General features: G+C 43.2%; 1 protein-coding gene across 1 annotated transcript in view; it reads left to right on the top strand.

Annotated features, from left to right (window-relative positions):
- LOC124612973 (bestrophin-4) overlaps positions 1-25918 on the top strand; it is a 566407-nt gene that overhangs the window by 420702 nt on the left and 119787 nt on the right. Inside the window, exon 5 of the mRNA XM_047141502.1 lies at positions 14443-14681. Coding sequence (XP_046997458.1) covers positions 14443-14681 — 239 coding nt within the window. The remainder of the gene's footprint in view (positions 1-14442; positions 14682-25918) is intronic.

The raw sequence follows: 25918 nt of genomic DNA, 5'->3' as shown, positions 1-25918 counted from the left end.
AGTAAAAACAATTATGTTTACTGTTCTTTAGATACAAGTATACGTCTTCGTTTATAGTCATTTAACTTAGTCCAGATACGTTTACTATCCCAACTAGATGGAGATGCTGATTTGAGACCAGTTATCGCGATTACAGCTTAGAAATCACGTCGACAACACACAGCTCATATTTTGATTACACAACTGAACATCCGTATGACTCTTAAGTTTGTACGAAATATTTTTTTTAATCTTTTGAAACAAACACTGTGATCTGTTATGCAAAATGATGTACACATACTACATCCAACCCGCACTGACATAAAATCCTCCTGACAAAGGTTGTCTGCCTCACCGAAACGCGTAGTGGAAAGACAGCATGAATGTGACTGGTTACAGCAGTTTTAAATGTTATTTGTCATTATAACGATTACTGTCACTAAATGAAATTATATGATTCCAGAGGCCTTTTCAAGTCTCAAACACCTGTGACGTATATACGCAGACCGAAGCGAAGAATGAAATTTTTTACCAAGGCCAGGATTCAAAGCTGTGTCTCCTGCTCAGTAGGCAGATCCGGAAACCACTACACCACCCTGGCACAGTACCTTCGCACGGCTGCACGGACTACCCCAACACGCTCCGTCCTCAATCGAAAATCACATTCACGCCTCGGCTCACTTGACATTCCACCTAAACTCGAACACCATTGCAGAGGCTCTCAAACTGTGTTGGAATAGCACGTCAGCATCAAACGAAATGGGGTTTCTGCGTGGAACCCAGTCGTAGGTGATTTAAGCAAATGAAATATATGGTTCCAGAGACGTTTTCAAGTCTGCATATATACATCATAGACGTTTGATACTTACAATGGTCTCTGGAATCATATGCAGTATCACAAGTGGGCTGACGTGTGAATGAGAATTTGTATTAAGGAGAGAGGTGTGTTAGGATAGTCCGCCCAGTTGTGCAAAGCCACTGTGTCAGGGTGGCGTAGTGGTTAGCGCGTCTGCCTAGTGAGCGGGAGACCCGGGTTCGAATCTCAGGTTTGGTGAATATTTTCATTAGTCGCTTTAGTGTTCATATGTAACTCAAAGATTACTGTCATGCTTAACCCAAAATGTTAAGAGTTACACAAATTATTTTAAGAGACACTTGTTTAAGTATAAAAAGAGTACTTATTGAAGAAAAAAAATCGCTTCCCCTACGTAAACTTTGCGAGCTCTTACGTGCACTTCTGCATCGTGGAAACAGGATAACAGTAGCAGTGCCGTTCGCGAAATATTTGCGATTATAGATGTAAAAGACTGGGCCTACAGAATACCTGAATAAATTCTAATAAAATGCACACTCGAGCGTCGCCAAGGGAATTACAACGTCAGTTCAAGCCGTAGCTGACCGCTGGAAGCCCAGTGGCGGTGGAGCGGGCTGCATACCTCTCTGGCGATCACACCGCACGGCTGGCCACTTACTTTCGCGACTGAGTCACTAGTTTACGGGAGAAATCGCCGCCGCGTAACTCCGTAATAAGATCCGACGAGGTGATAAACGAGCGGCCGTTATGGGCTTTCGCCGCTGCCCGCTAAGGACCGGCCGGCTGGGAAGTAGCGGCCAACAGCTGTGCGCAGTGTTGACACGGCAGTTAGCAACCGGGATCCACTCCGAAGCGGTTTGGCTGGGTCAGCACTCGGCACCTGGCCACCCACAGACCTTATTGTCTCACCGGCGCGCTTGCGCCTGTACTCAGTGCCGTGCCACTCAGCGCACGATTTTCACGACGACTCGCTAAATTGATTCGCTCAGGAATTTTGACAGCTACTTGCAAATTTCATAGCTGTAGTTGGAAAATGGTACTAATGAAAATGAAATACTTGTGCTATGCAAGTGCGCCATACAATAATTTTTTCCTACTTTAATTTCCAAACTACGACGGGTTATCATTGTGTTTTAATTATCACCTCGAAAAAATATAGTTACGACTTTTTTTTAACTTCTCGGCAGATTGAAACTGTATGCCGGACCGACACTCGAACTCGAGACCTTCGCCTGTTTGGGACAAGTGCTCTACCGACTGAGCTACTCAAGCACGACGCGCCGATTATTACCGCCAGTACCTCATCTCCTGCACAGAAGCAGGAGCATGCCTACACTCTTGGTACACAGTGAAATCTCAGCCCCACAGCACCGTAACACGCCGCTAGAGGAATGGAGTAAGGCTACACCATTTGGTTGGGTTGGGTTGTTTTGGGGGAAAAGACCAAACAGCGAGGTCATCGGTCTCATCGGATGAGGGAAGGATGGGGAAGGAAGTCGGCCGTGCCATTTCAAAGGAACCATCCCGGCATTTGCCTGGAGCGATTTAGGGAAATCACGGAAAACCTAAAGCAGGATGGCTGGCAACGGGATTGAACCGTCGTCCTCCCGAATGCGAGTCCAGTGTGCTAAGCATTGCGCCACATCGCTCGGTCACACCATTTGGTTTTGACTTCTCTGGCTGCGTGTTACGGTTCTGTGGCGCGAACATTTTAATGTGTACCACAAGTGCAAACATGTACATGGAATCAAAAAAAAAAAAATTAATTACGTAACTTTATATTTTCGAGGTTAACATTAAATAGCCGTGTCTACCCGTAGTAGACACAATTAGCGCGAGTGTTGTTCGAAGTCGTGAGTTTTGGCTTCCCTTTGCTCTACTTTTACGCATTCGAGTATTATACACACGTCTGTTGCTGGGACATTCTTCTCTTAGCATAGGGACAGGGAACATATTTCCTAATGACTGCCTCCTTCGACGTCTGTTTTTAACTGGTGTAGTGCTCAGGCTCCAAAGAATATGACGTCTTTCGCAGGTGCAAGTAAATTTCTTTCGTATTTTGTAGGAGCAATAGCGACACCTCGATGGCATCGGAGAAAATTTACTATCTCCAAAGATTATTCCTCAGTAACACCGACAAAATGATGGGTTTCTGCAATAACATGTGCGGCCTCCCAGATCATAATATGTAAAGAACATTCTGACTGATCAATGTACTTTCTACCTGTGTAATGCACAATATATCCTTGCTTAGTATTAAGAATTATTTACACAATTATCAGATTCCGTGGGGTCACGCGCGTCAAAGCTAGTTAATGATGGAAAGAGTCAGCACGTGGTTTACAAAATGCTGATTAAAATATTAAAAAATTAAATAAGCAATAAAACGAGAAAACATTGAGAATATTCTAATAAACACCACATTATAAGGAAATTTTTCAAGTGCAGTAATCAGTTCCTGCAGAGATGTGGAGCACTGTTCACAAAGAAGCTTTTGAACTTAGATTTGAAGAGTTGAGGTTTATCCAGTCAATCTTTCAATTCACCTGGTGGAAGCCTGTTGAAAATGAAATCTTGTGCGTAGTGCACACCTTTCTGTACAATGCATAAGGAAGTGTTATTCCAGTGCTAATTGGTTTTTCGGCAAGTGTTCAGTGAATGAATGTTGTAGTCTCTTCTGTATGAATCAGCATTACTAACAAAAAAAACCTTTTGATGGAGTGTATGTACAGGGGTGGCAAATTTAAAACTTCGAAAAACCTGTAGAACATGACATTCGCAAACTCACACAGTAGATTTGCACGACTTCTCTTTTTCAGTGCTAAGAATATTCTTCGTACACTCAAATGGTTCCAGTTATGATATCACAGGAGGTAATAGAGTGAAAGGAAGCAAAGTAAACGAACTTCGGTATTTCATTGTCATAGAGTGTCAAGATTATTCTTGTAGAGAAGAAAGCAGCAATTAGTTTCTGTACAAGGTCTTGGATCTAGTACCTCCACGACATGGTTAGCACATTCGACAATCGTTCGGGAGGTCGACGGTTCAAACCCGTGTCTGGACATCCTGGTTCAGGTTTTCTGTGTTTTCCCTAATTCACTCCAGGCAAATGTCGAGGTGGTTCTTTCGAAAGGGTGCATCAGATCCCCTTCCCCATCCTTCACACACTCCGAGCTTGTGCTCCGTCGCTAATGACCTCGATATCGACTGGACGTTAAACCCAGTCTTCCTTCCTTCATGCAGATCTCCAAAAAAACCTCTTCACCTACCCTGAACGTATCATTTACGACGGATTATTTATCTTTCGTGTTTTCAGATCTATAGTCATCTGCGCTTTTTCGCCACATTCCCGGACAACGTACTTGTCGGGTTATTGCACAAGACGCTGCCATGCAGAAGGGAGTACGGACAGGTAGGCAAAAAGCGCGTGTCTCGCCTTGCCGTCCTTGGGCCAGCGAGGCTACGCACATAGTAGGCCGATTCAGCTGAGCTATGCTTCCGCCCGATACGAATCCTCGTGGGTGGCCACGTGGCATATTCGATTCTTCAACATGCAAAATGGCTGACAGCTCCACTCTCGTATTTTTCTTGACTTCTTCAGTGTTGTCAAATCGGTGTCCTTTCATACCCTTTTTCATGCGTGATGAGAAAAAGCCGCACAGAGTCACGTCAGACGAGCAAGGTGCATGGGGCAGCGGAACCATGCCATTTTTCATTTTTAGCTAAGAGCTGTCTAACAGAGATGGCTGTGTGTGTGCAGCTGCGTTGTCGTGGTGGAAGAACCAGTCGTACTATCTCCCACAAATCGGGTCATTTCTGACGAACACTGTTGCACAATCTTCTTAAAACTTCCAAATAAAAGCTTTGAGCACAAGCTCTCGTATTCTTTCAATATTTTCGTCGATTCCTGCAGTTGATGTACTCTCAGAAAGAGGTTTGTGATCAATCGACATGTCGCCATTTTTAAACAGAGCAAACCACTCGTACAAGTGATTTTTTTCCCATAGCGTCATCTTGGTAAGCTGTTTTCAACATTAAAACAGTTTCAGCATCATTTTTACCGAGCAGAAAACAAAATTTTACAGCTACACGTTGTTCACGTGGTGGAACTAGGTAAATCAGTTCAACGGTCGGAGGAAGGCTCTTCCAGTACAACTGCGGTGTTCAAACTAGCTTTCAGGTTGAGGGTAGCTTTATGGTTTACCATGTTTACTAATGAAACAAGAAACAATTAACTTCAGTGCTAAATCACAGCTCAAACGCAATATCGACTTGAATGCGTGACTATAAAAAGGTAGCTGAAAAAGTTACTTTACCACAGAACACAGAACTGCACAATGTAAAGTATACTTAGTGGCATATGCCAAAACATAAGGAGGCGGCGGAGGGTGGGGTGGGGGGGTGGGGTGGGGGGGGGGGGGGAACAAGGAACCTGAAAACGTCCAAAAAGTTTGAAACATGTCATAACTACATAAAATGAAAGCAAATATCTGACTTCTGTGTAAAGACTTCATACATCCTGTTCACTTCTGGATACGGATCAGCTCACAGATGAAACGTTTTATTATACTGGCATGCTGGCGATTGCGGCGCTTTCAATGTATCCTGCTGCAACAACATACACAACTTGTTTCATGCAAAAAGAATCAAAGTGTCCGTTACGTAATAGGGAGGGATTCCCAGTCTCCGAGATACATCCAGTTCTTGGAACTTCATCCTTCGGCCCGACTGGTACAACTATTCTTGGAATTGCGACAGCGAGATACACTCATATTCCACCAGGTTGCGGTTTCGCTGGAGGTTGGGAATCCCGCCTAAGCTCCGACTCGTTCTGCTTTTCCCCAGAACTGTGGTGGAGTAATATGAAATCATTGCACTTAATCGACACAGCACCGCCCCCCCCCCCCCAACTCTCTCTCTCTCTCTCTCTCTCTCTCTCTCTCTCTCTCTCTCTCTCTCTCTGCTGCATCACCTACTTTAAACGCAATCGAACGGACCGTGCTTTTTACGCAAAAAGTACGCCCTGTGACCTGTAGCAGAGGTTGATACATTGGATTCGTACTCTGAGGAACTCAGTCGAAAACCCGGCGTGCCTGTTCAGATTTAGGCATCCTTCAAGAAGGCCACAGAGGGGTCCTTCCAACATCCTAGTCCGAACAAGTTATTTTCCGCGTACTCGACTCCGATTCCGACTGGGTGTTAAACTCCTCCCGACGTTCCACCCTACAGTAACTGACTCAGTATACCATCTGTTAGTGTCAGATAAATGTCACACCGTAGAGAAATATGAGGCGAGAACTGCCATAATGCGAATGTCTTTCTTCAGAAAAACTCCCTTAAGGGATTACCTATGAATGCACGAGTATCCAGAACTGAACATCTGCGAATACCCTTTTTCTGTAATTTTCATTGTGAGGGACGATTTCACACAGTACAAAGAAGCTGTGTCTGAAGTTTCTGACAGCTTAAGTTCTTAAACACATGCAGCTTTTATTAGTCATTAAAAATGTCGCTTCGATCCGTACCTGCTCACAGGAAATCCTGTGGGAACAATGAATGCACAGACAACCGTTAGGCTTCCACTCTGACGGTATTTATTTACTTGAAACCTGTTATAAACGCATACTCCCGGGTACGGTAAAAAATAGAACACTCTTTACCAAGCAGTAAAAGAATAAAGTACCGGCATGCCCGAAGGAAGAATTTTCTCCTAGTCTAGAATAATTCATGGATGCAGATTGAAGCAACCAATGGAAATTTGAATCAAGGCTGCGATTCGAATCCAGGTCTTCGGTCTCCTGCTCGCTAGACGAAGTCGCTTTAACTCCCCCCCCCCCCTTCCCCCCCTTCCCCCCTCCCCCCCCCCCCCCCCCCCCACACACATATATACGAGATTACTGTGTAATTCACAATAAAGTGTCTAGCAGTGGCTTCAATGAATCACCTTCAAGCTGTATCTCTACTATTCCACTCTCGAGCGGTGCACGGGGAAAACGAACACTTACATTTTTCTGTGCGAGCCCTGACTTCTCTTATTTTACCGTAATGATCATTTCTCCATATGCAGGTGGGTGCCAACAGAATGTTTTCGCAATCGGAAGAGAAAACTGGTGATTGAAATTTTATAAGAAGATTCCGTCGCAACGAAACACGCCTTTGTTTTAATGATTGCCACTCCAATTCACGTATCATGTCTGTGGCACTATCTCCCTATTTGGCGATAATACAAAACGAGCTGCCCTTCTTTGTTCTTTTTTGCTGTCACCTGATGCGGATCCCAGGGCGGACAAGCGTGGTGTAAGCAGTCTCAGATCATAGATCTTTGAGACTTAAAAAGGTCTCTGGAACTATTTCGTTTAGTTTAATTCTCCTTTATTTGTAACATTATTTATATCATAAATTATAAAAATTACTTACAGTTGGAGTTGAATTATTTATTTCTCAATTCGTGTACATTCTAAACGAATGTCTTAGATATTCTTTAAGAATTAATCTTCAGCATTTTCTTCTTCTTCGCCATGCAGCCCGCAGCATGCTATGTAGTATTGTAGAAATCTCTAAAGCATTTCTATTATGAGTGAAGAATCTTAATAGATCTCAACCCAGTACTGTAAAATAGTACGCCGAGAGCATAGAGGGTTAAATATTTTAGGGATCGATATTTACAGTAATTTCATTTTGACTGATTTTCTACATCATTTGAGAATAATAACCATGTCGCTGAGACTATTCATGGATTAAACAAGTACGTCTGGCAAGAGTTTCTGTTTTGGCAAAGGAAGCTGGTGAAAACTAGTGTTAGGTTTGTCACCGAAACGTCTCTTGAGTGGCAACCGCTACACTACCTCAAGAACTGGGAGCGATTTCAAGAGAAACTCGTAATTTACATTTTATGTCGCATCGTAATCTATTTAATTATCACGCAGAAGACAATAGAGGGAGATCAGTTGTGGAACGTAATTTGTGTGGGTTACATTAAATTACAGTGGAAATTAATTTAAGCCGCGCTGCTGTTCCGTTTGTCGTCGGTAATTTTGCTGTGGTAGATCATGTGAAATAAAACGCTTGTTATCGCTCCCTATCCTACGGCTATGCGCCGTTTACTGCTCGCGTGTAGAATAGGGCAGGCAATTTCTCTTTTACAAGTCTTCTGGAGCTCTCAACTGACAGCATATAAGTGTCGCAATTACCCGTTATATAACGGTGAACTGATACACTGACGAGTGGCAATAAAATTTCCATATCCCGTTTGCCAGTCTCGTACAAGTTCAGAGTCTGAAGTAGAGCATTTTCCTTTCTCGCTGATAGAAACACTCTTCGTTTGTCTTTAGCAAATGAGTATTTTGTTTGTCTAAATTTCATAAAAATTGTTTTTAGTTGTCCAGAAAGAAAATGAAAGTATTCTTAGTCTGACACTTATTACACGTGTCTCTGTAGGAACCCGAAATTAGACATGTTTCTTCTAAAATACCACTCACTTTTTTGTGTCTTACCTCACTTTAATTACAGGGGCCACAGGTCAACCGTCTCTCAGTGTGCATCTGACCTTTGTCCGGCTGGATGCATTTTATAACGTCATCTTAAAGTTAAGTAGGGTGATATGGCGTAGTCCATCAAATCTCCTTCAGGTTTTCCACTGATTTCCTGTAACACATTAGACAAACGCCAGGATGATTCCTTCAGCAAGATGACATCGAATTTCCTGTATGACCCTTATCCAGGTGGTCCTGTGTGCAGTTTATAACGATCAACATCGACTGTACTTTAAGTTCTAAAACCCCTCTCCTTATTCGCAGAATGAAGTACAATTACAATGTTGGTAGGCTCGCCAGTCATGTCCGTATTTCGATTACGACGTTATTGAGTAGAATGATTGGAACCCTGTTTGGTAGTGAGGAAACTTTTATGACTGGACGCAGTTAAAACTCGCATTGGTCCGAAACAGTGTGTCGAAAAGTTTTGAATATTTTGTTGTTTTCATAGTAATACGAAAAGAACTAGATGATTTTAAATGCCAAAAACTTTTCTTAGCAATAACGAAGTGAATCATATTTTAAATCTCTAAAGATAAAAAAAAATTGGCCACTTTACGGTAGGTTTATTTTTAATTTCCCTTCGGAAATCACACTTGGCCGGCCCTGTGGCTGAGCGGTTCTAGGCGCTTCAGTCCGGAACCGCGGAGCTGCTACGGTCACAGGTTCGAATCCTGCCTCGGGCATGGATGTGTGTGATGTCCTTAGGTTAGTTAGGTTTAAGTAGTTCTAAGCCTTGGGGATTGATGACCTCAGATGTCCCATAGTGCTGAGAGCCATTTGAAATCACACTTGGGTAATTCTCAAGAGGATCTTGTCTTGTGTCCTATTTCTTTCAGTCTTCCTGTATAGGACTCTTTCTGACTGCTGTGTACTTACATATAAATCCTTTAGCAATAGAGTAGGCAGCGCTTTTGTGTCCATTCCTAAGTCTTGAAATCATTATTTCAAGTTCAACTTCTGTAATACTGTTGGTGGTGGTGGTGGTGGTGGTGGTGGTGGTGACTGTGACGATGACCAAGATATATTTCCTTGGGTGCACGACAGCTAGGTCCCTGACACGCGTATGTCGTGAGCACTTCTTCATTTCTAACCCTGATCGACTGTTGATATAACAGCTGACAAACCCGGCATTCATTTTGCCAATTTTCTATTAGAAACGAGACCTCATGTGTATTCCTGCAGTAGACTCGGTGTCAGATTATCCCGGACAGTTTATGTACGCTGGGCGCAGTTGCTTTGCGTGTCTACATCGCGATTTTGTACTCTATGGCAACGCCTCTTCTAGTTCTATAGACGGTTGCTGTTTTCGCTTACAATCGTTTGCGCTTCGCAGCTGAAAGCTGTATTAGGTGCTGACAGGTGTCAGAGATTTTCTTAAGTTGACTCAACTGTAGAAGTGTCTCAGTAGTAAAGAATACAGTAGTAAAACTTCATGTATGATGTGGAATTTTTTCACGCGTCTCAGCGCTCGTGACGCCATGGTTCAAATGGCTCTGAGCACTATGGGACTTAACGTCTGAGGTCATCAGTCCCCTAGAACTTAGAACTGCTTAAACCTAACTAACCTAAGGACATCACACACATCCATGCCCGAGGCAGGATTCGTACCTGCGAGCGTAGCGGTCGCGCAGCTCCAGACTGTAGCGCCTAGAACCGCTCGGCCACTCCAGCCGGCATGACGTCATACCTCCTGATGTATGTATCAGACAACGATATAATTTTGTAGGTTCATTTAGCGGCACATGTAGATGCTGTCTGCAAAATGTGTGGCGAATAGAATTCGTAGCAAAAAAGTAAAATTTAAACGTCGTGTGTAATGAGGCAGTTTTTCACGAATCTGTGTTTGTAACGTTATATCTCGTGAACTATTTTGATACGATGATACAACTTCGTAGGTTTATTTATCGGCATGTGTGGATACTGTCTCCGAAATTTATTGCGACGAGAGTTAGGTTCACATAAGTGATAAATTTAAATGTTATGTTAAGATGCGGCAGTTTTTTCACCGCATCTTATTGTTGAAGATGTCATATCTCCTGAGCTATGGCAGATAGGTGGTTCTTACCACCCCACCGATGGTTGCGTGATAGTAAGGGATATGTGTACCAAGTTTGATTGAAATTGGTCCAGTGGTTTAGCAGGAGACGTGGAAAACACACAAATATCTGTTTTTATTATATGTATGGATTTGACTGGGACAGTCTTCCTCCTTCCGAAGTATTGCCAACTTAATTGCCAATACCACTGGGTTTATTGGCCTTCTCCCTAATAGCCAAGTGTTATGTCTTTCTGCAGACGTTATTTTTTATGATGGCGACCTCGGTACGCGCTTAAATTGTTGCGTAAAGCTGTCGTCCTTGCTGGAAACTGAGTATCTCATGTTCTTAACATTATCTACAAGACCCAAAAATTGGTTTTATCTGTGTGGGATAAATCAGTCAGACATCAGCAAAATAACGATCAATCTCAGTGACCAAGAGAGATTCCAGTCTTCGAAAATCTGGCACATAAATAGACGTTATCCAACTTTTTATGCCTGAAACTTATTTTTAAAAACAGCCGGAAGACGTAAAAATAAATCGTTTTAACATTCAATTCATTAAATGTGAATTTTGATGTCACTGTTGCGGTTATTAGGGTGTGTTCACTTAGTTATTTAGGAGTCTACTTTTAAAGATGGTACACCATAAATTGAAAAGCTTGTAAATGAACAACGACATGTAGGCTCGTAGATTAAGAGGCACTGGCAGGAAACGCGTGCGTGGGCCTCCGTGGTGGACCTATTCCAGCTTCTTCCATTCGTCTTCCATCTCGCTGCTTATCCAGCTTTATAGTACCACATTCTGTTATGTCTGGCTAGAAACGTGCGAAACCATTCTTCATATGTATTTATACGTTCTTGACTCTGTCGTATGTGTCGGGGTCATAACTGTCTCGCATATAATCATGTAGTCGTAGACTTACTGCGTCTATGTGTCGTGTTCTCTTTTTCTCTCGTTATTTCTTAGTAATTCCCTAGATACAACTTCAGCTGTTTCTCTTTTGCCTTGAGGCAGATACATTTACGTGTCCAGGGGCAAGTAGTTTGTCTCACCGTTAATATTTAGCGCGTATCAAATGATACAGTAACTATGATAGGTCTTGCGTATGTTTCCTTATTTTTTCTTCAGTCCATTCCACAGTTTGTGCTGGTACTTCTCTCAATACGATAATGAGATAGATTATTGTACCCAGCAATATCTTCCTTACTTCGGAAGGACTCTTTGTTTATTAACCTTTCGACAAACACTTCGACATTTTAGTAAGTCAGATGGTGTTAGACCTCATTATTCTGGTTGTAGATCAACGGTTCGAAATATTTTTTTGTATAAATAACAACAAATAAATACGTGTTCTTAATAAGTCTTTCTTGTTTTTGTATATTGGCTATGTACTTGTCCGCGTAATTCATCTAGTTTTCCCGTTTCTTTCGATCTCTTTTCACCTAAGTGATAAGTAATCTCTTGTTTATCGGTTAGCGATGAATTTCATGTTTTCACTCATCCCCTACTTTCATAAATACTATCTTCTATTGCATATTCCCAGCCTCTTACAGTCCCTGAAACGATATGTAAATGATTTTTCTGAAGAGCGTCGTCATAATGTTAGCATGTTCAAGTGCTTTTGGTCAGCACGTCATTTTCTGCGGTCTCGTCCTACTGCAATGCCGTTACTAAGCCGAAAAATTACGATAAGTGATTCAAAGGAAACAATCTTCCTCTAGACTTCATTCGTAGGAGCGACATCTACCTGTATGTATGCAGCGTCATTGAAAAGATCGAAAATCATTTTGTAGTCCGCACGTGACACTACGACCGTTGCATTGCCCTTGTCGGCTGGCAGAACTACAGTTTGCTTGTCCTCCCACAGACTTCTCAGCGCTAGTCGTCTTTCGGAGATGTTTGATCCTAGCATTGACGCTTTGGTGAGTGTTCCACAGGTTTCGCTTCGAACCTCTTTTGCTGCTTCCGGTGGTAGAGAAACCACAACAAACTCTATGGAGCTTATTAGTGTAGGTTGCGAGACAAAACTCTGCCTAGATTTCTCACTGCTACCCAAAAACGAGGTGAACGATGAAAACTCGTTTCTCTATTGGCGTATCCTATCCTATTCAAAGTTTAATATGGTCCAGCGACGAATGTATTATTTGCTTAATGAGTATCTCTCAGTAATAGTGTTGTTTTATTCTAATCTTCTATTAGTCCATGTCCTCTTTCTCCCTCCGTCTGTCTATGTCTCTACACATCTCTCTCTCTGTCCGTCTCCTCATATGTCCTCTCTCTGATCATCTCCCCTTCTTCCCTTTCTCTATCAGTTTTCTCCTTCCACTCTGTTTATCTCCTCCTCCCCCATTTCTCTGCCTGTCTCTTCCAACACCTGTCTCTGTCAATCTCCCCCCATTCTCCTTCCTCTGTCCGTCTCTCCCCTCTCTCCTTCCTCCGTCCATCTCCTCCTCCCCCCATCTGTCCTGTCTGTCCATTTCCCCCCCCCCCCCCCGCCCTCTCTTTTCTCTCTCCAGCTCCCCTTCCTCTCTTTTCTCTCTCCATCTCCCCTTCCTCTCTTTTCTCTCTCCATCTCCCCTTCCTCTCTTTTCTCTCTCCATCTCCCCTTCCTCTCTTTTCTCTCTCCATCTCCCCTTACTCTCTTTTCTCTTTCCATCTCCCCTTCCTCTCCTTTCTCTCTCTCCATCTCCCCCTCTTTCTCCTTTCTCTGTCGATTTCCCCCTCCTCGTATCTGTGCCTGTCTCCTGCTTTCTCCTTGCTATCTGTTCATCTGCTCACCCTCCCTTCTCTCGCCACGTTATCACACTCACCGCAATAGGAGGCTGGTGGTTCTTAACCTACAGTATTGCTTTCCAGATTGTAACAAATATGTGCACCAAATTTGATTGATATCGTTTCTGGGGTTTCGAGTGAGCTTTTTACCCATGGCTTTACTCGCATACACAAATGTCAAATATATTTCACATGTAATTAGCATATTTCACACATATATGTACGCATATTGCACCTATATGTCTAACGAATTTCGCAATGCAGTTTCATTTTCATGGAACTCAATGTTAATGACGTCGTAATCCTTGAACTATGATCTGTAAAATGATGTAATTTTGGAGGTAAATCCAGTGGCATATGTGCCTACTATCTGTGAAATGTGTTGTGAGGAGAGTTAATAGTAAAGAAGAAACAAATCGAAACGTCGTGCAGTTTCTCACGCATCTGAGTGTTCATGACATCATAGCTCATGGACTCTGTGCCATACAGTTACATATTTATATATTTACATTCAGCGGCGTATGTGGATACCGTTTGTGAAAAGTGTTGCGAACGGAGCTAATAGCAACGAAGTAATAAATGTAAACGACTTGTCTCACGCGGTAGTTTTTCGCGCATTCAGTGTTTGACGTCATATCTCCTGAACTTAGTGTCGTGCAGTGATGTAATATTTCTGATACCTTCAGTGGTGTATGTGAATACTGTCTGCAAAATGTTTCAGGAATGGTAGTAAATAATTAATAAATAAAAATCTCATGTTTCAAGTGGCAGTTTCACTGCGTGAACAGCGAAACTGTAGAAAGCGATAAACTTTTTTGTCATTTCATCATTTTGTGGGGGTCGTCAGCTAGAAAAAGTTTCTTAAAAGTTTGAAATTATGTGTAAATTCAGTTGCGAGTCTCCAAGTGCTCTCATTCTCAAATAGTGGATGACTAAAGTATAGGTATTCTTGCGATATGGGCTACACTGCTTTTTCACCCCCACCCTTTGAGAGATGGATGGGTCTTTTCCCCATTGCGATTCTTTCCAAACAGTAAGTGATATATGTACAAAGTTTGGGTGAAATCGGTCCAGTGGTTTAAGAGGAGATGTGGAATATACGTACATACATACATACACATCCATTTATGTAATTTGTATGGATTTACATTAAATCTCTGCCGTCCGTTTTGGAGTTTTGAACCAGGCTAAAACTTACAAGGGAAGGGTGATAAGCGTACACAGACAGACGCACACGAATCGTGGAACTGTAGCTAAGACAGTTGTACTGATGGAGAACGTGTGTTGTGGTGTGTTGCAGGCCTGATGATGGACAGCGAGAAGAAGATCTTCGAGATGATGGACGAGAAGTCGGACATGTCCAAGTACTGGATGCCGCTCATCTGGGCGACCAACATCATCAACCGGGCGCGGCGCGAGGCGCTCGTCACCAGCGACCACGTCGTCCAGTCCATGCTGGTCGAGCTCTCCGACATCCGGCGCCGGCTCGGCTCGCTCATCGGATACGACACCGTCTGCGTGCCGCTCGTCTACACGCAGGTCCACTCTCTCTCTCTCTCTCTCTCTCTCTCTCTCTCTCTCTCTCTCTGTATCCTATGAATAACGTGCTCATTTACTGCTTTCTAACGCTTGTTCACTCTTACAATAGAACTGAGCAACCAGCATTGCCCAGATATGTATTTATTCCCATTCCATCAGCCCATCTCCTCCTTACCTCTCGTCTCTGTCCACCTTCTCCCGCTCTCTCTGTCCATCTCCTTCTCTCGCTCTCTCTTTCCACCTTCTTCTCCCGCTCTCTCTGTCCACCGACCCCCCCCCCCCCCCCCCCGACCCCAAATCTCTGTCCATCTCATTCTATCGCTTTCTCTGTCACTCTGCTACTCCCCCCTCTGTCTGTATATCTTCACCACCCCACTCTGTCCATCTGCTCCAGCCTCCTCTGTCCATCTCCTCCCTCCCCCTCCCCAAGTCCTTCTCCTCCTCTTTCCTTCATCTGTCTGTCTGTTTCTCTGCCTCCTCTATCTTCTCCTCTTCCCTTTGTCTATTTCCTCCTCCACCTCACTGTGTCCATCTCTTTCTCCCTCATATCTGTGTCCATGTCCTCCTTCCCCCTCTCTGTCTGTCCATATCTTCCTACCCCTTCTGTCTCTGCATTGTCACCCCCACTCATTAGAGTAGTGGTTGCTGGTTGCTGGTACTGGTCCCCACAGCATTTCTTTCCACATAGTAACATGTGTACCACGTTCACTAGAAATCGATGTAGGGTTTAGAAGGAGCTTTTTAACCGCAACTTTGCCGGAGTACACACATACCACATACATTTTTACATATTTCACACTTATTTCACATGTATTTGTAGCGAATTTTGCCCTGCAGCTGAATCTCCAGGACGTCATATCTCCTGAACAATGAGCCGTACAATGCTGTAAATTTCCGGATATACCGGGCGATCAAAAAGTCAGCATAAATTTGAAAACTTAATAAACCACAGAATAATGTAGATAGAGAGGTAAAAATTGACACACATGCTTGGAATGACATGGGGTTTTATTAGAACCAAGGAGAAAAAGTAAGTATTGCTAGACGCGTGAAAGATCTCTTGCGCGCGTCGTTTGGTGATAATCGTGTGCTCAGCCGCCACTTTCATCATGCTTGGCCTCCCAGGTCCCCAGACCTCAGTCCGTGCAATTATTGGCTTTGGGGTTACCTGAAGTTGCAAGTGTATCGTGATCGACCGACATCTCTAGGGATGCTGAAAGACAACATCCGACGCCAATGCCTCACCATAACTCCGGACATGCTTTACGGTGCTGTTCACAACATTATTCCTCGACTACAGCTATTGTTGAGGAATGATGATGGACATATTGAGCGTTTCCTGTAAAGAACATCATCTTTGCTTTGTCTTACTTTGTTATGCTAATTATTGCTATGCTGATCAGATGAAGCGCCATCTGTCGGCCATTTTTTGAACGTTTGTATTTTTTTGGTTCTAATAAAACCCCATGTCATTCCAAGCATGTGTGTCAATTTGTACCTCTCTGTCTACATTATTCCGTTATTTATTCAGTTTTCAAATTTATACTGACTTTTTGATCACCCGGTATATTTTTATACTGTTGCGAAATGTGTTGGGAATGAAATTAGTAGTAAAGACGTAATAAATTAAAACGCCATGCGTGATACGGCAGTTTTTTTATGCACCTCAGTGTTTATGACCTCATATTTCCTGAACTATGTGTCGTACACAGTAAAATTATGCAGGCAAATTTAGTAGTATATGTAAATACTGTCTGCAAAATGTGTCGTGAAAGCAGGTAGTAATAAAGAAGTAATAAATCAAAATGTCGTACCTTATGCAGCAGTTGTACTGCATGAACAGCAAAAATGTAGTAAGCGATAAGCGTCTTCCCGTTAATCATTTTGTGAGGCTTGTTAACCAAAAAAGTTTACTAAAGGTTTGAAAATATGTGCGAAGTTTGTTGCACGTCAATAAGTACTCTCATTCTCAAACAACGAGTGAGTAAAATTTGCAAATTCGCGCGTCAGGATCCACACTACCTATCCGCCCCCATCCCCGCCATTTTCACAAGCAGGTGGTTGTTACCCCCGCATTGTTTGTCTTAAGATAGTAAGTGATAGGTGTACAGATTTTAGTTGAAATAGGTCCAGTGGTTTAGGAGGAGATGTGATACATACATACAGGGTGCAATCTGACGACATATGGTTTCTTGCTCCGGCGAGAACACCCTCCAGTGTCTTTGCTGCCTGTGTTTTGTATTCCGACAAGAGGGCAGCGGCTAATTAACATTCAGCCCTTCCCTCTGTTTCAGCTGAAACTGAAGATGAGGAGAGTGCAGTACAACTTAACATTCTGTCAAACGTGCGATGTGCTGCCTAAAATATTATGGAGGAATTTTTAATGTGTAAGGAGGGTGACTGATTCATGCATGTTGTCTGTAAGTGATCAACCAGCCGCATACCCCTGCATCATTATTTTAGGACATTCGTTTCTAACCATTTTGGTTTACCTGGCCATGAATGGTAAATCTGGCTTCATCCCTAAACAAGATACGTGATACATCTGGAGTATCCTGTCTTAATGCCAATGTACAGAAGTTAACACGATTCTCATAGTCGTTTCCATGCAGCTTTTGATGGAAAGAGATGCGATAGGGATGGAACCTATGTCGATAGAGAATACTCGTGCAACTTCCTCGTGCGATTTCGCAGGAGCTAACGTGCGGATCAACAGTAATTTCTCCCTCTTCTGTCGTCACTTGTTTCCTTCTGTTACGTCGTTTAGGTGTTACACTACCACTTTCACGTAAGTGACCGAAGAGGCTGATAAATAACTGCCGAGATGGTTGACGTCTATTGTGGTATCTTGCCGCATACACCGTACAAAAACGAACTGCATTCTTCCTACACTCTCCATGCACCATGAGCATGTCGTCCTTTTGTGTATTGGTAACTCCCATCGTTCACTCACGGCCTTCTGCTTGGACTGCCACACTCTGACTAGCAAGGTCGCAGTGCCCTCTAGGAACACAGAAGCACACTGCAAGGGAACGTAACAAGATCGTACCTAGCAATTACGCAAGTTGATGGCACAAACAAGTATCAGTGTGAAAACTGTTGAAAATACGATGTCTCGTAAATGGCTCTCACTACAGTCCTGAAAGAAACACCACTGACATCCTAATTTACTCTACTCTTAGTTTGTTAATGTCAGTAGGCAGTGATCAATTTAAAGTGTGTGTTTGCACAAAACATATACTTGCTAAGTATTATTACGATCTGTTTATTGGATAACAATACGAAAGCTCTGACAACTAATCCATTTTGTGAAAACAGCACCAACAACACTTCCATTAGCGCAATATATGCAGTGCAAGTCTTAGATAATTCATTTGTATACTCTAAAGCCACGTTGTTGTGTTCAGCTACTAGTAACATGACTAAACTCCATTTGCGGTATAAACAGCTGAGATATTGAGATGTTAATGACACTATCAGGCACTAGATAGAATTCTTCCGGTTTACTTTCTAATTTAGGACTCAATGATCATTCAAGCCTTCGCTGACCATGTCCACCGTCGTTGTCAGTAGTTGCCTTTAGTGTCTGATGCTACCGTGATATATTATCATGTCGCCTGGTGTAACCACGCAAAGGCCAAGAAATTTACTACTAGGAATTACGTCGATGTCTGCGGTGCAGTAACGCAGCCGCCATGCAAGGAGTGCCTGCACCCAGCGAGCTGGCGTAATAGTAAGGCACCGACTTCCTGTCCGGGAGATCCCCATCCAGTCTTGCAGACTGTGGTTTTCCGTAATTCCCCGAAACTCCTTAACTCAAATGTACAGGTGGTGACCTTGAAAGGACTTGGCCGATTTTATTCCCCGATGTTGAGCTATTTCCTCTATAATCTCGTCATCGACGGGACCTTGGCAGCCTGCTGCCCCTTCCTTTGAACACCCGTTTCGATGCACCATTAATGCTTGAAGTTACTGTTGTTGAACAATCTAACCTTCCAGTAGATCACTGCTTGAAACAAGAATTTTGCCTCAACAAGCATAAAGGGGGAGAAATAAAAAAAGAAGCACCGCGAGAAATACTTTCGTTAAACATAATGCTGATGCTCGCGAAGACTGCAGGCTGTGATATTGTATTTGAACATGAACGACACATGCAATGTCCTTAATACGTTACAAGTGTCAGTCATGGTCAGAACAGTGTTCTTTATACACTGAAGAGCCAAAGAAACTGGTACATCTGCCTAATATCGTGTAGGGCCCCCGCGAGCGCGGAGAAGTGCCGCAACATGACGTGGCATGTACTCGACTAATGTCCGAAATAGTGCTGGAGGGAACTGACGTCATGAGTCCTGTAGGGTTGTCCATAAATCCGTAAGAGCACGAGGGGGACGAGATCTCTTCGGAATAATAGATTGCAAGGTATTCCAGATATGCTCAGTTCATGTCTGGGGCGTTTGGTGGCCAGCGGAAGTGTTTAATCTTAGAAGAGTGTTTCCTGGGGCCACACTGTAGCAATTCTGGACGTGTGGGATGTCGCATTATCCTGCTGGAATTCCCCAAGCCCCTCGGAATGCACAATGGACATGAATGGATGCAGGTGATCAGGCAGCATGCTTACATACGTGTCACCTGTCAGAGTCGCATATAGACGTATCACGGGTCCCATATCACCCCAACTGCACATGGTCCACCATTACAGAACCTCCACCAGCTTGAAAGGTCCCCTTCTGACATGCAGGGTTCACGGATTCATGAGTTTGACTCCATATCTGTACACATCCATCCGCTCAAAACAATTTGAAACGAGACTCGTCCGATCAGGCAGCCTGTTTCCAGTTATCAATAGTCCAATGGCGTTTTTGAAGGGCCCAGGCGAAGCGTAGGGCTTTGTGTCGTGCAGTCATCAAGGATACACGAATGGGGATTCGGCTCCAAAAGACCATATCGATGATGTTTCGTTAAATGTTTCGCACGCTGACACTTGTCGATGGCCCAGCATTGAAATCTGCAGCAATTTGCGGAAGGGTTGCGCATCTGTCACGTTGAACGATTCTGTTCATCTGCCGTCGGTTCAGTTCTTGCAGAATCTTTTTCCCGACGCAGCGATGTCGGAGATTTGACGATTTACGGGATTCCTGATATTCACGCTACACTCGTGAAATGGTCGTACGGGAAAATCCCCACTTCATCGCTACCTCGGAGATGCTGTGTTTCATCGCTCGTGCGCCGACAATAACATCACGTTCAAACTCACTTAGATCTTGGTAACCTGCCATTGTAGCAGCAGTAACCGGTCTAAAAAACAACTGCGGCACGCACTTGTCTTATATAGACGTTGTCGACCGCAGCGCGGCATCCTGGCTGTTTTCATATCTCTGATTTGAATACGCATGCCTAGACCAGTTTCTTTGGCGCTTCAGTGTAATTGTAGGAGCATTATGTCGGAACTAAGTGAATTCGAACGTGGGAAAATTGTTGCTTCTCGCATGGTGGGTGCTTCCGTACTTGGATAGCCGAAGTATTTCGTGTCTCAAGAGGCATCGTATGGATGGTTTTTTACCGCATACAGCGAAAGCGGAAAAAACATCATCTGCTAAGTCACAACGCGGATGAAACGAGTGTAATGTGATCGTGACGGACGGAAGAGTGTTGTTACGTAACGTAAGTGGACGACAGCTGCATAAGACACAGCAGAACTGAATGTTTCAATCGCGAACCTTGTCACCATCAAAACAACACAAAGGGAGCTCCAGAAGCAAGGGATTTCAGGGCGAGTTGGAATCCCAAAACCACGCATCAGTAATGCAAAAGCCCGTAACAGATAACCGTGATGCCTAAGCCGTAACATATGGACCATGGAGCAATTGTAAGAAGTGATCCGATGGGATGAGTCTTGTGTCACACTGTTTCCAGCTTGTGCCCGAGTTCATGTTCCAAGAGTGAAACTTGGCAGTGATCCCGTGATAATTTGGACAGTCTTATCGTGGTATTCCGTGGACGCCTTGGTTACTCTGCAAGGTAGCATTACTGACAAGCATTATGTGAAGTACCTCCCCCGGTTGCCATAGGCAACAGGTCTCAATATTATTGAGCCTTTGTGGTCCACTTAGGAGAGAATGGTGCCTGATCTCAAACCATCTTCATCATCGTTACCTGAACTTGTCACAACTTTGCAGGAAGAATTGTATAAGAGTCCTTTGAAAACCATTAAGGAGCTATATTTATCCATTCGGAGGCGACTGGAAGCTGTTTCCTACACCTTATTAGACATGATAATATCTTGCGTTTTTAGTGATTCCATATTTGTGTCCATTCCCTGTAACTCTGTTAGTTTGTGACGCGATCGCTGATTTACAAAAATATCGGTGTCAATGTGGTGTCGCGTATCTGCACAACGTTCCAACACTGTACACATAAGGAATGACAAAGGTAACAGAAGCACCGCTCCGCTCACATAAACAGTTACTAATCTCAGGAACTCTGACACCCAGAATGGTAATCACGTTTTTCTTCTTAGATGATCAGAATATAGGTTGAATGCTTTCCTGTCCAGAAACTTAGATGTAGCCCCGAAGCAAGGAAGGGGTTCTAGGAGGCTAATTTTACGATAGTTGACCGTTAGCACTTCACCGTTTCTTATAGAGAGCAAACTTCGTACTTCACCAAACAAGGTAGGGCAATGATTAACGTACTGGACGCTAATCCTAAAAAACAGCAGTCCAAATCTCCGTCCGGCCATCCACATTTAGATATTCTGTGGGTTCTCTGAATTGTTCAAGGTACATACCGGGATAGTTCCTTTGAAAGAACAAGACCTATGTCCTACTTCCATAGTCTCTGATCAGCCCGTTGTCGATGGGACTTAAAACCGCAATCATCTTTCTCGTTTTCATTACGAGCCCAACGTCTCACCGCTGCACCAGTTAATTATTTCGGAATACAAAGCACTAAACAAAATGTGTGTGCAGGAAGTAGTTAAATAACAAAGTTATCAACGATCCGTGGCTTCAGAACTAAGAACAGCGCTGAGACTTGTGGAATGACGAGAACCACAACAAATTCATGTCGTTGAGATAAGGCCAGGAACAAAGGCGTCGTAAACGGCTGTATGTGAACATACAGTGAAAGATGGAACATATGTTTTGAAGTTTCTTTTTACGACAGTACTTTCGGTTTAAAGAAAATGTGTGTTAAGCGTTGACAGACTCGCGTGTGCACGTGCACAACGCGTTCGAATTTTCTGAGGTTTTTCGGCGTCCCGTATTCGGTTCTGTCGTAATTTACATGTCTACTATTGTTTGAGAGAACTGTCTCTGGAGATCTCTGATTATCATGACTGATTTGAAGCTGAGAAAAATTTGGTTTCTGGTACCTCCTTGGTACTTTTTCTTGTTCTCAGTTTAGCTTATGAATTGGTCTTTCTTCTACCCCTTAAAACTGTATAAGCGCTTGAATAAAATAATAGTTTAGCTAAAATGACGTCAAATCTCTTCTTCGTCGACTTATTCTGTTTCCTTTTCAATATCAGGAATACTGCTCGTTCATGAGTTCTTCGTTGCACCTAATTTTTGAGGTACTACTGCAGGCTTTTTTTTACCACGTTATCGTATGGAAGTAATAGTTCGGTTATCCGTAGCTGTTACACGTTGCATAGAAGACATTATAGTTTAAGTCGAAGATGCAACCGTTTTTTTTTCCTTTACTTCAATACTAGTTTTTACTTGTGCTGATTACCACCTGGTAAATCGTATTTTAAGTCGTTAAAATGCGCACAGAGTCGTGGTTGCTAAATTAGGATTTTGGTTAAACAGATTTCCACGTCTTAAAGACGATGTACAATTTATAGTGATCACTGCTCGAAGCCAGTAGTGAAAATAGACACATAACATTGCAGCTTTGTTGGTACTACGTCTTACATGAATGAGGTCTTTTCTTATTCTGAACCGGCCTTTGTGATTGCCTGGAAATAAGTAAACGAACGGCACACTTCATCCATAAAATATGTTACTCAGAAGTTCATTTACTCTTTAGTGACGTACGGCGTGAGATTATCGGCCTGTAGCACCCTGTCTCCCTTTCCCATTCCCACGTCGAATTGAGAACATATATTTCTAATAAATACGACTTTGATGAAATATTACATTTAAACATTCCTTACAACTATGAGGAGAGACTGATTCCTTAAAAATTACCTTATCGGTTGTATGTTTATAATATTGTACTTGTAAATAATGTAATAGAACTAGAATCCCGTGCAACAACAGGTAGAGATTTTTTGTTCTTTTCCTAAATCGATGTAATCGATCAGCAGACTTTAGCAAGATCTTTCTTGCCCAGTCAAGTTTGTATTCCGTTTCTGAAGACATCATTGCATGGTTCACGTGTTAATAAGCAATTCATCGCTTCCTTAGTGTTTAAAATATTCAGTTGTCTTTCGGGAATCATCAACTACGTCTCTTTTAAAACCACAATAAATTTCAGAGGCGTCGCTCATGGCGTAGGCTTCCGCAAGGGGCGAAAGTCTGGGCACTTTCCCGCTCCCGGAATCTGGGGATAGAAAATTTTGTTTAGTTGTAAAGTCTCACTCATTTACGGCACTGACTGTGTGCAATCACTAAACTACAGATGACACGTTGCCGAGTTCGAGGGGAAATACTGTGAGTTTGCAGTCACTTTTTTTCGCCAGAGCTAATGTTGTTGTGCAGTCAAGATAAATAACAGAACAGTCCATAGTCGTCTTCCCCGTGCAGCCCATATCAAAGAGGGGGAGTATACACAGAGAGGCTGTGACACTTTCCAGCGCCCCCTGCGGTGCCACACTCAACCATTATCCGCCGTACTTTCGGAAGTCTCTGTGTTCGAGTGACTAAAATGAGGAAGTATTGTCGTGTTCAACTGGCTTCGGAAATCGGTCACGTGGCGCCATTGCACTTGCTGTGTGGTGCGATCTTTCTCTTGACCGCCAGATTTACCAAAGCGTTGTTAAGGATTCCATGATATCTATATATTTGTGACAAGTAAGATCATATTTATGACTGCTTCTCGTTTAATTTGCATCAATTCAAGCTGTGTTCAAAGCTTCTTTCTATTCACACTCTCGGAAATCCCACCATATTCGAAAATAAACAGCCAAGTATTTGTGACATGAAGGAATATAAATTTAATTGCTGCTCATTTCTCTCGCAACAGTTAGATTAGATTCCTGTACAACAACCACCTTTAAAATCGCGAAATATTCTGAGAAAACGGCCAAATGTTTGTGACAAGAATAAATATAAGTGTCATTGTTCCACTCGCAGCAGCGGCACCCTTCGTTTTTTAATCAGTGTCGAGTCACAAAATCGAAGAAACTTATTCCTTATATGCTGACAACATCGAACGTGGCAGTTTATGGTTCAAATGGCTCTGAGCACTATGGGACTTAGCTGCTGAGGTCAGCAGTCCCCTAGAACTTAGAACTACTTAAACCTAACTAACCTAAGGACATCACACACATCCATGCCCGAGGCAAGATTCGAACCTGCGACCGTAGCAGTCCCGCGGTTCCGGACTGAGCGCCTAGAACCGCTAGACCACCGCGGCCGGCACTGGCAGTTTATGACACTGTTACATGAATAAGGAAGTCTCAGAGTGTGTTACAAACGCGAAGATAAAAAAAAAGCGTGTACCAGGATGCTAACATACTTTCTTCGACTCCCCTATCGCACATCACGGGGTCCCGGGTTCGATTCCCGGCCGTGTTGGAGATTTTCTCTGCCCAGGGGCTGGGTGTGTGTGTTGTCATCATTTCATCTCATCATTCGTGACAGTGGCTATATTGGACGGTGTAAAAAAATTGGATTGTGTAAAAATTGGGCCCCACAAACCAATCATCACCACCCTATCGTACATCTCTAACGCATAATCAAAGCGATAGGTGACAGTTCCGAAAATTATTATCGTTCGTTTTAGAACCTCCAAGGACTTTTGCAGTTCACGTATCCTTAACTGACATGTAGTTATAACAAATCGTATCCAAACGTGTTTGGGACAAATCATCGATGCGACATTGCTCTGAAACAGCGTACTGTCATAACACGCAAGTTATAATACGGAAACAACGAAATACCATGATTCTTCTCAAAATTAACGAGCGTGGAATGTCAAGAGAGTGATTACCGACGAATACCAGTGAAAGCAGTTGTGGCTCTTCATTTTAATCACCCGCCATTCTGTGGTTATTTTAAAAGCGAAATAGTACGTGTGCGAGCTTGTGATATATGCTGTTTCCGAATTTCTTTTCGAGATCACGCCTAAAGTTTGTGCAGTTTATAGCCGGCCGATGTGGCCGAGTGGTTCTAGGCGCTACTTTCTGGAACCGCGCGACCGCTACGGTCGCAGGTTCGAATCCTGCCTCGGGCATGGATGTGTGTGATGTCCTTAGGTTAGTTAGGTTTAAGTAGTTCTAAGTTCTAGGGACTGCTGACCTCAGATGTTAAGTCCCATAGTGCTCAGAGCCATTTGAACCATTTTTGTGCAGTTTATAACCGAGCGCGCAGAAGCAGTGAAGCTAAGAATATACCTCACTTTGCGTGCGTATTGTTTAAAAGTGTTATCTATTGTTGGTTTTGTTCGTTTCTGTTATACACCACCACAGAAATAACTGTCATGTGTGTAACTTTGCGTGAATATGTGAATTTATTACATTCGGCTAGGTTTCGCAATTTCTTTACACACTATCACGTACACTATGTGATAAAAGTATCCGGGCATCCCCAAAAACAAACGTTTTTCATATTAGGTGCATTGCGCTGCCACCTACAGCCAGATACTCCACATCAGCCACCTCAGTAGTCATTAGAGATCGTGAGAAAGCAGAAGGGGGCGCTCCGCGGAACGCACGGACTTCGAATGTGGTCAGGTGATTGATAGTCATTTGTGTCATACGTCTGTACGCGAGATTTCCACACTCCTAAACATCCATAGGTCCACTGTTTTCGATGTGATACTGAAGTGGAAACGTGAAGGGAGACGTACAGCACAAAAGCTTACAGGCCGACCTCGTCTGACAGAGACCGCCGATAGTTGAAAAGGGTCGTAATGTGTAATAGGCATACATCTATCTAGACCATGTCACAGGAATTCCAAAATGCATCAGGAACCACTGCAAGTACTAGGACAGTTAGGCGGTAGGTGTGAGATCTTGGATATCATAGTCGAGCGGCTGCTCATAAGCCACAAATCACGCCGATAAATGC

The sequence above is a fragment of the Schistocerca americana genome, chromosome 4 (genome assembly GCF_021461395.2).
Source record: "Schistocerca americana isolate TAMUIC-IGC-003095 chromosome 4, iqSchAmer2.1, whole genome shotgun sequence".
Taxonomy (NCBI): Eukaryota; Metazoa; Arthropoda; class Insecta; order Orthoptera; family Acrididae; genus Schistocerca; species Schistocerca americana.
The sequence above is the reverse complement of the archived record's forward strand: the minus strand, read 5'-3'. Positions and strand labels throughout refer to the sequence as shown.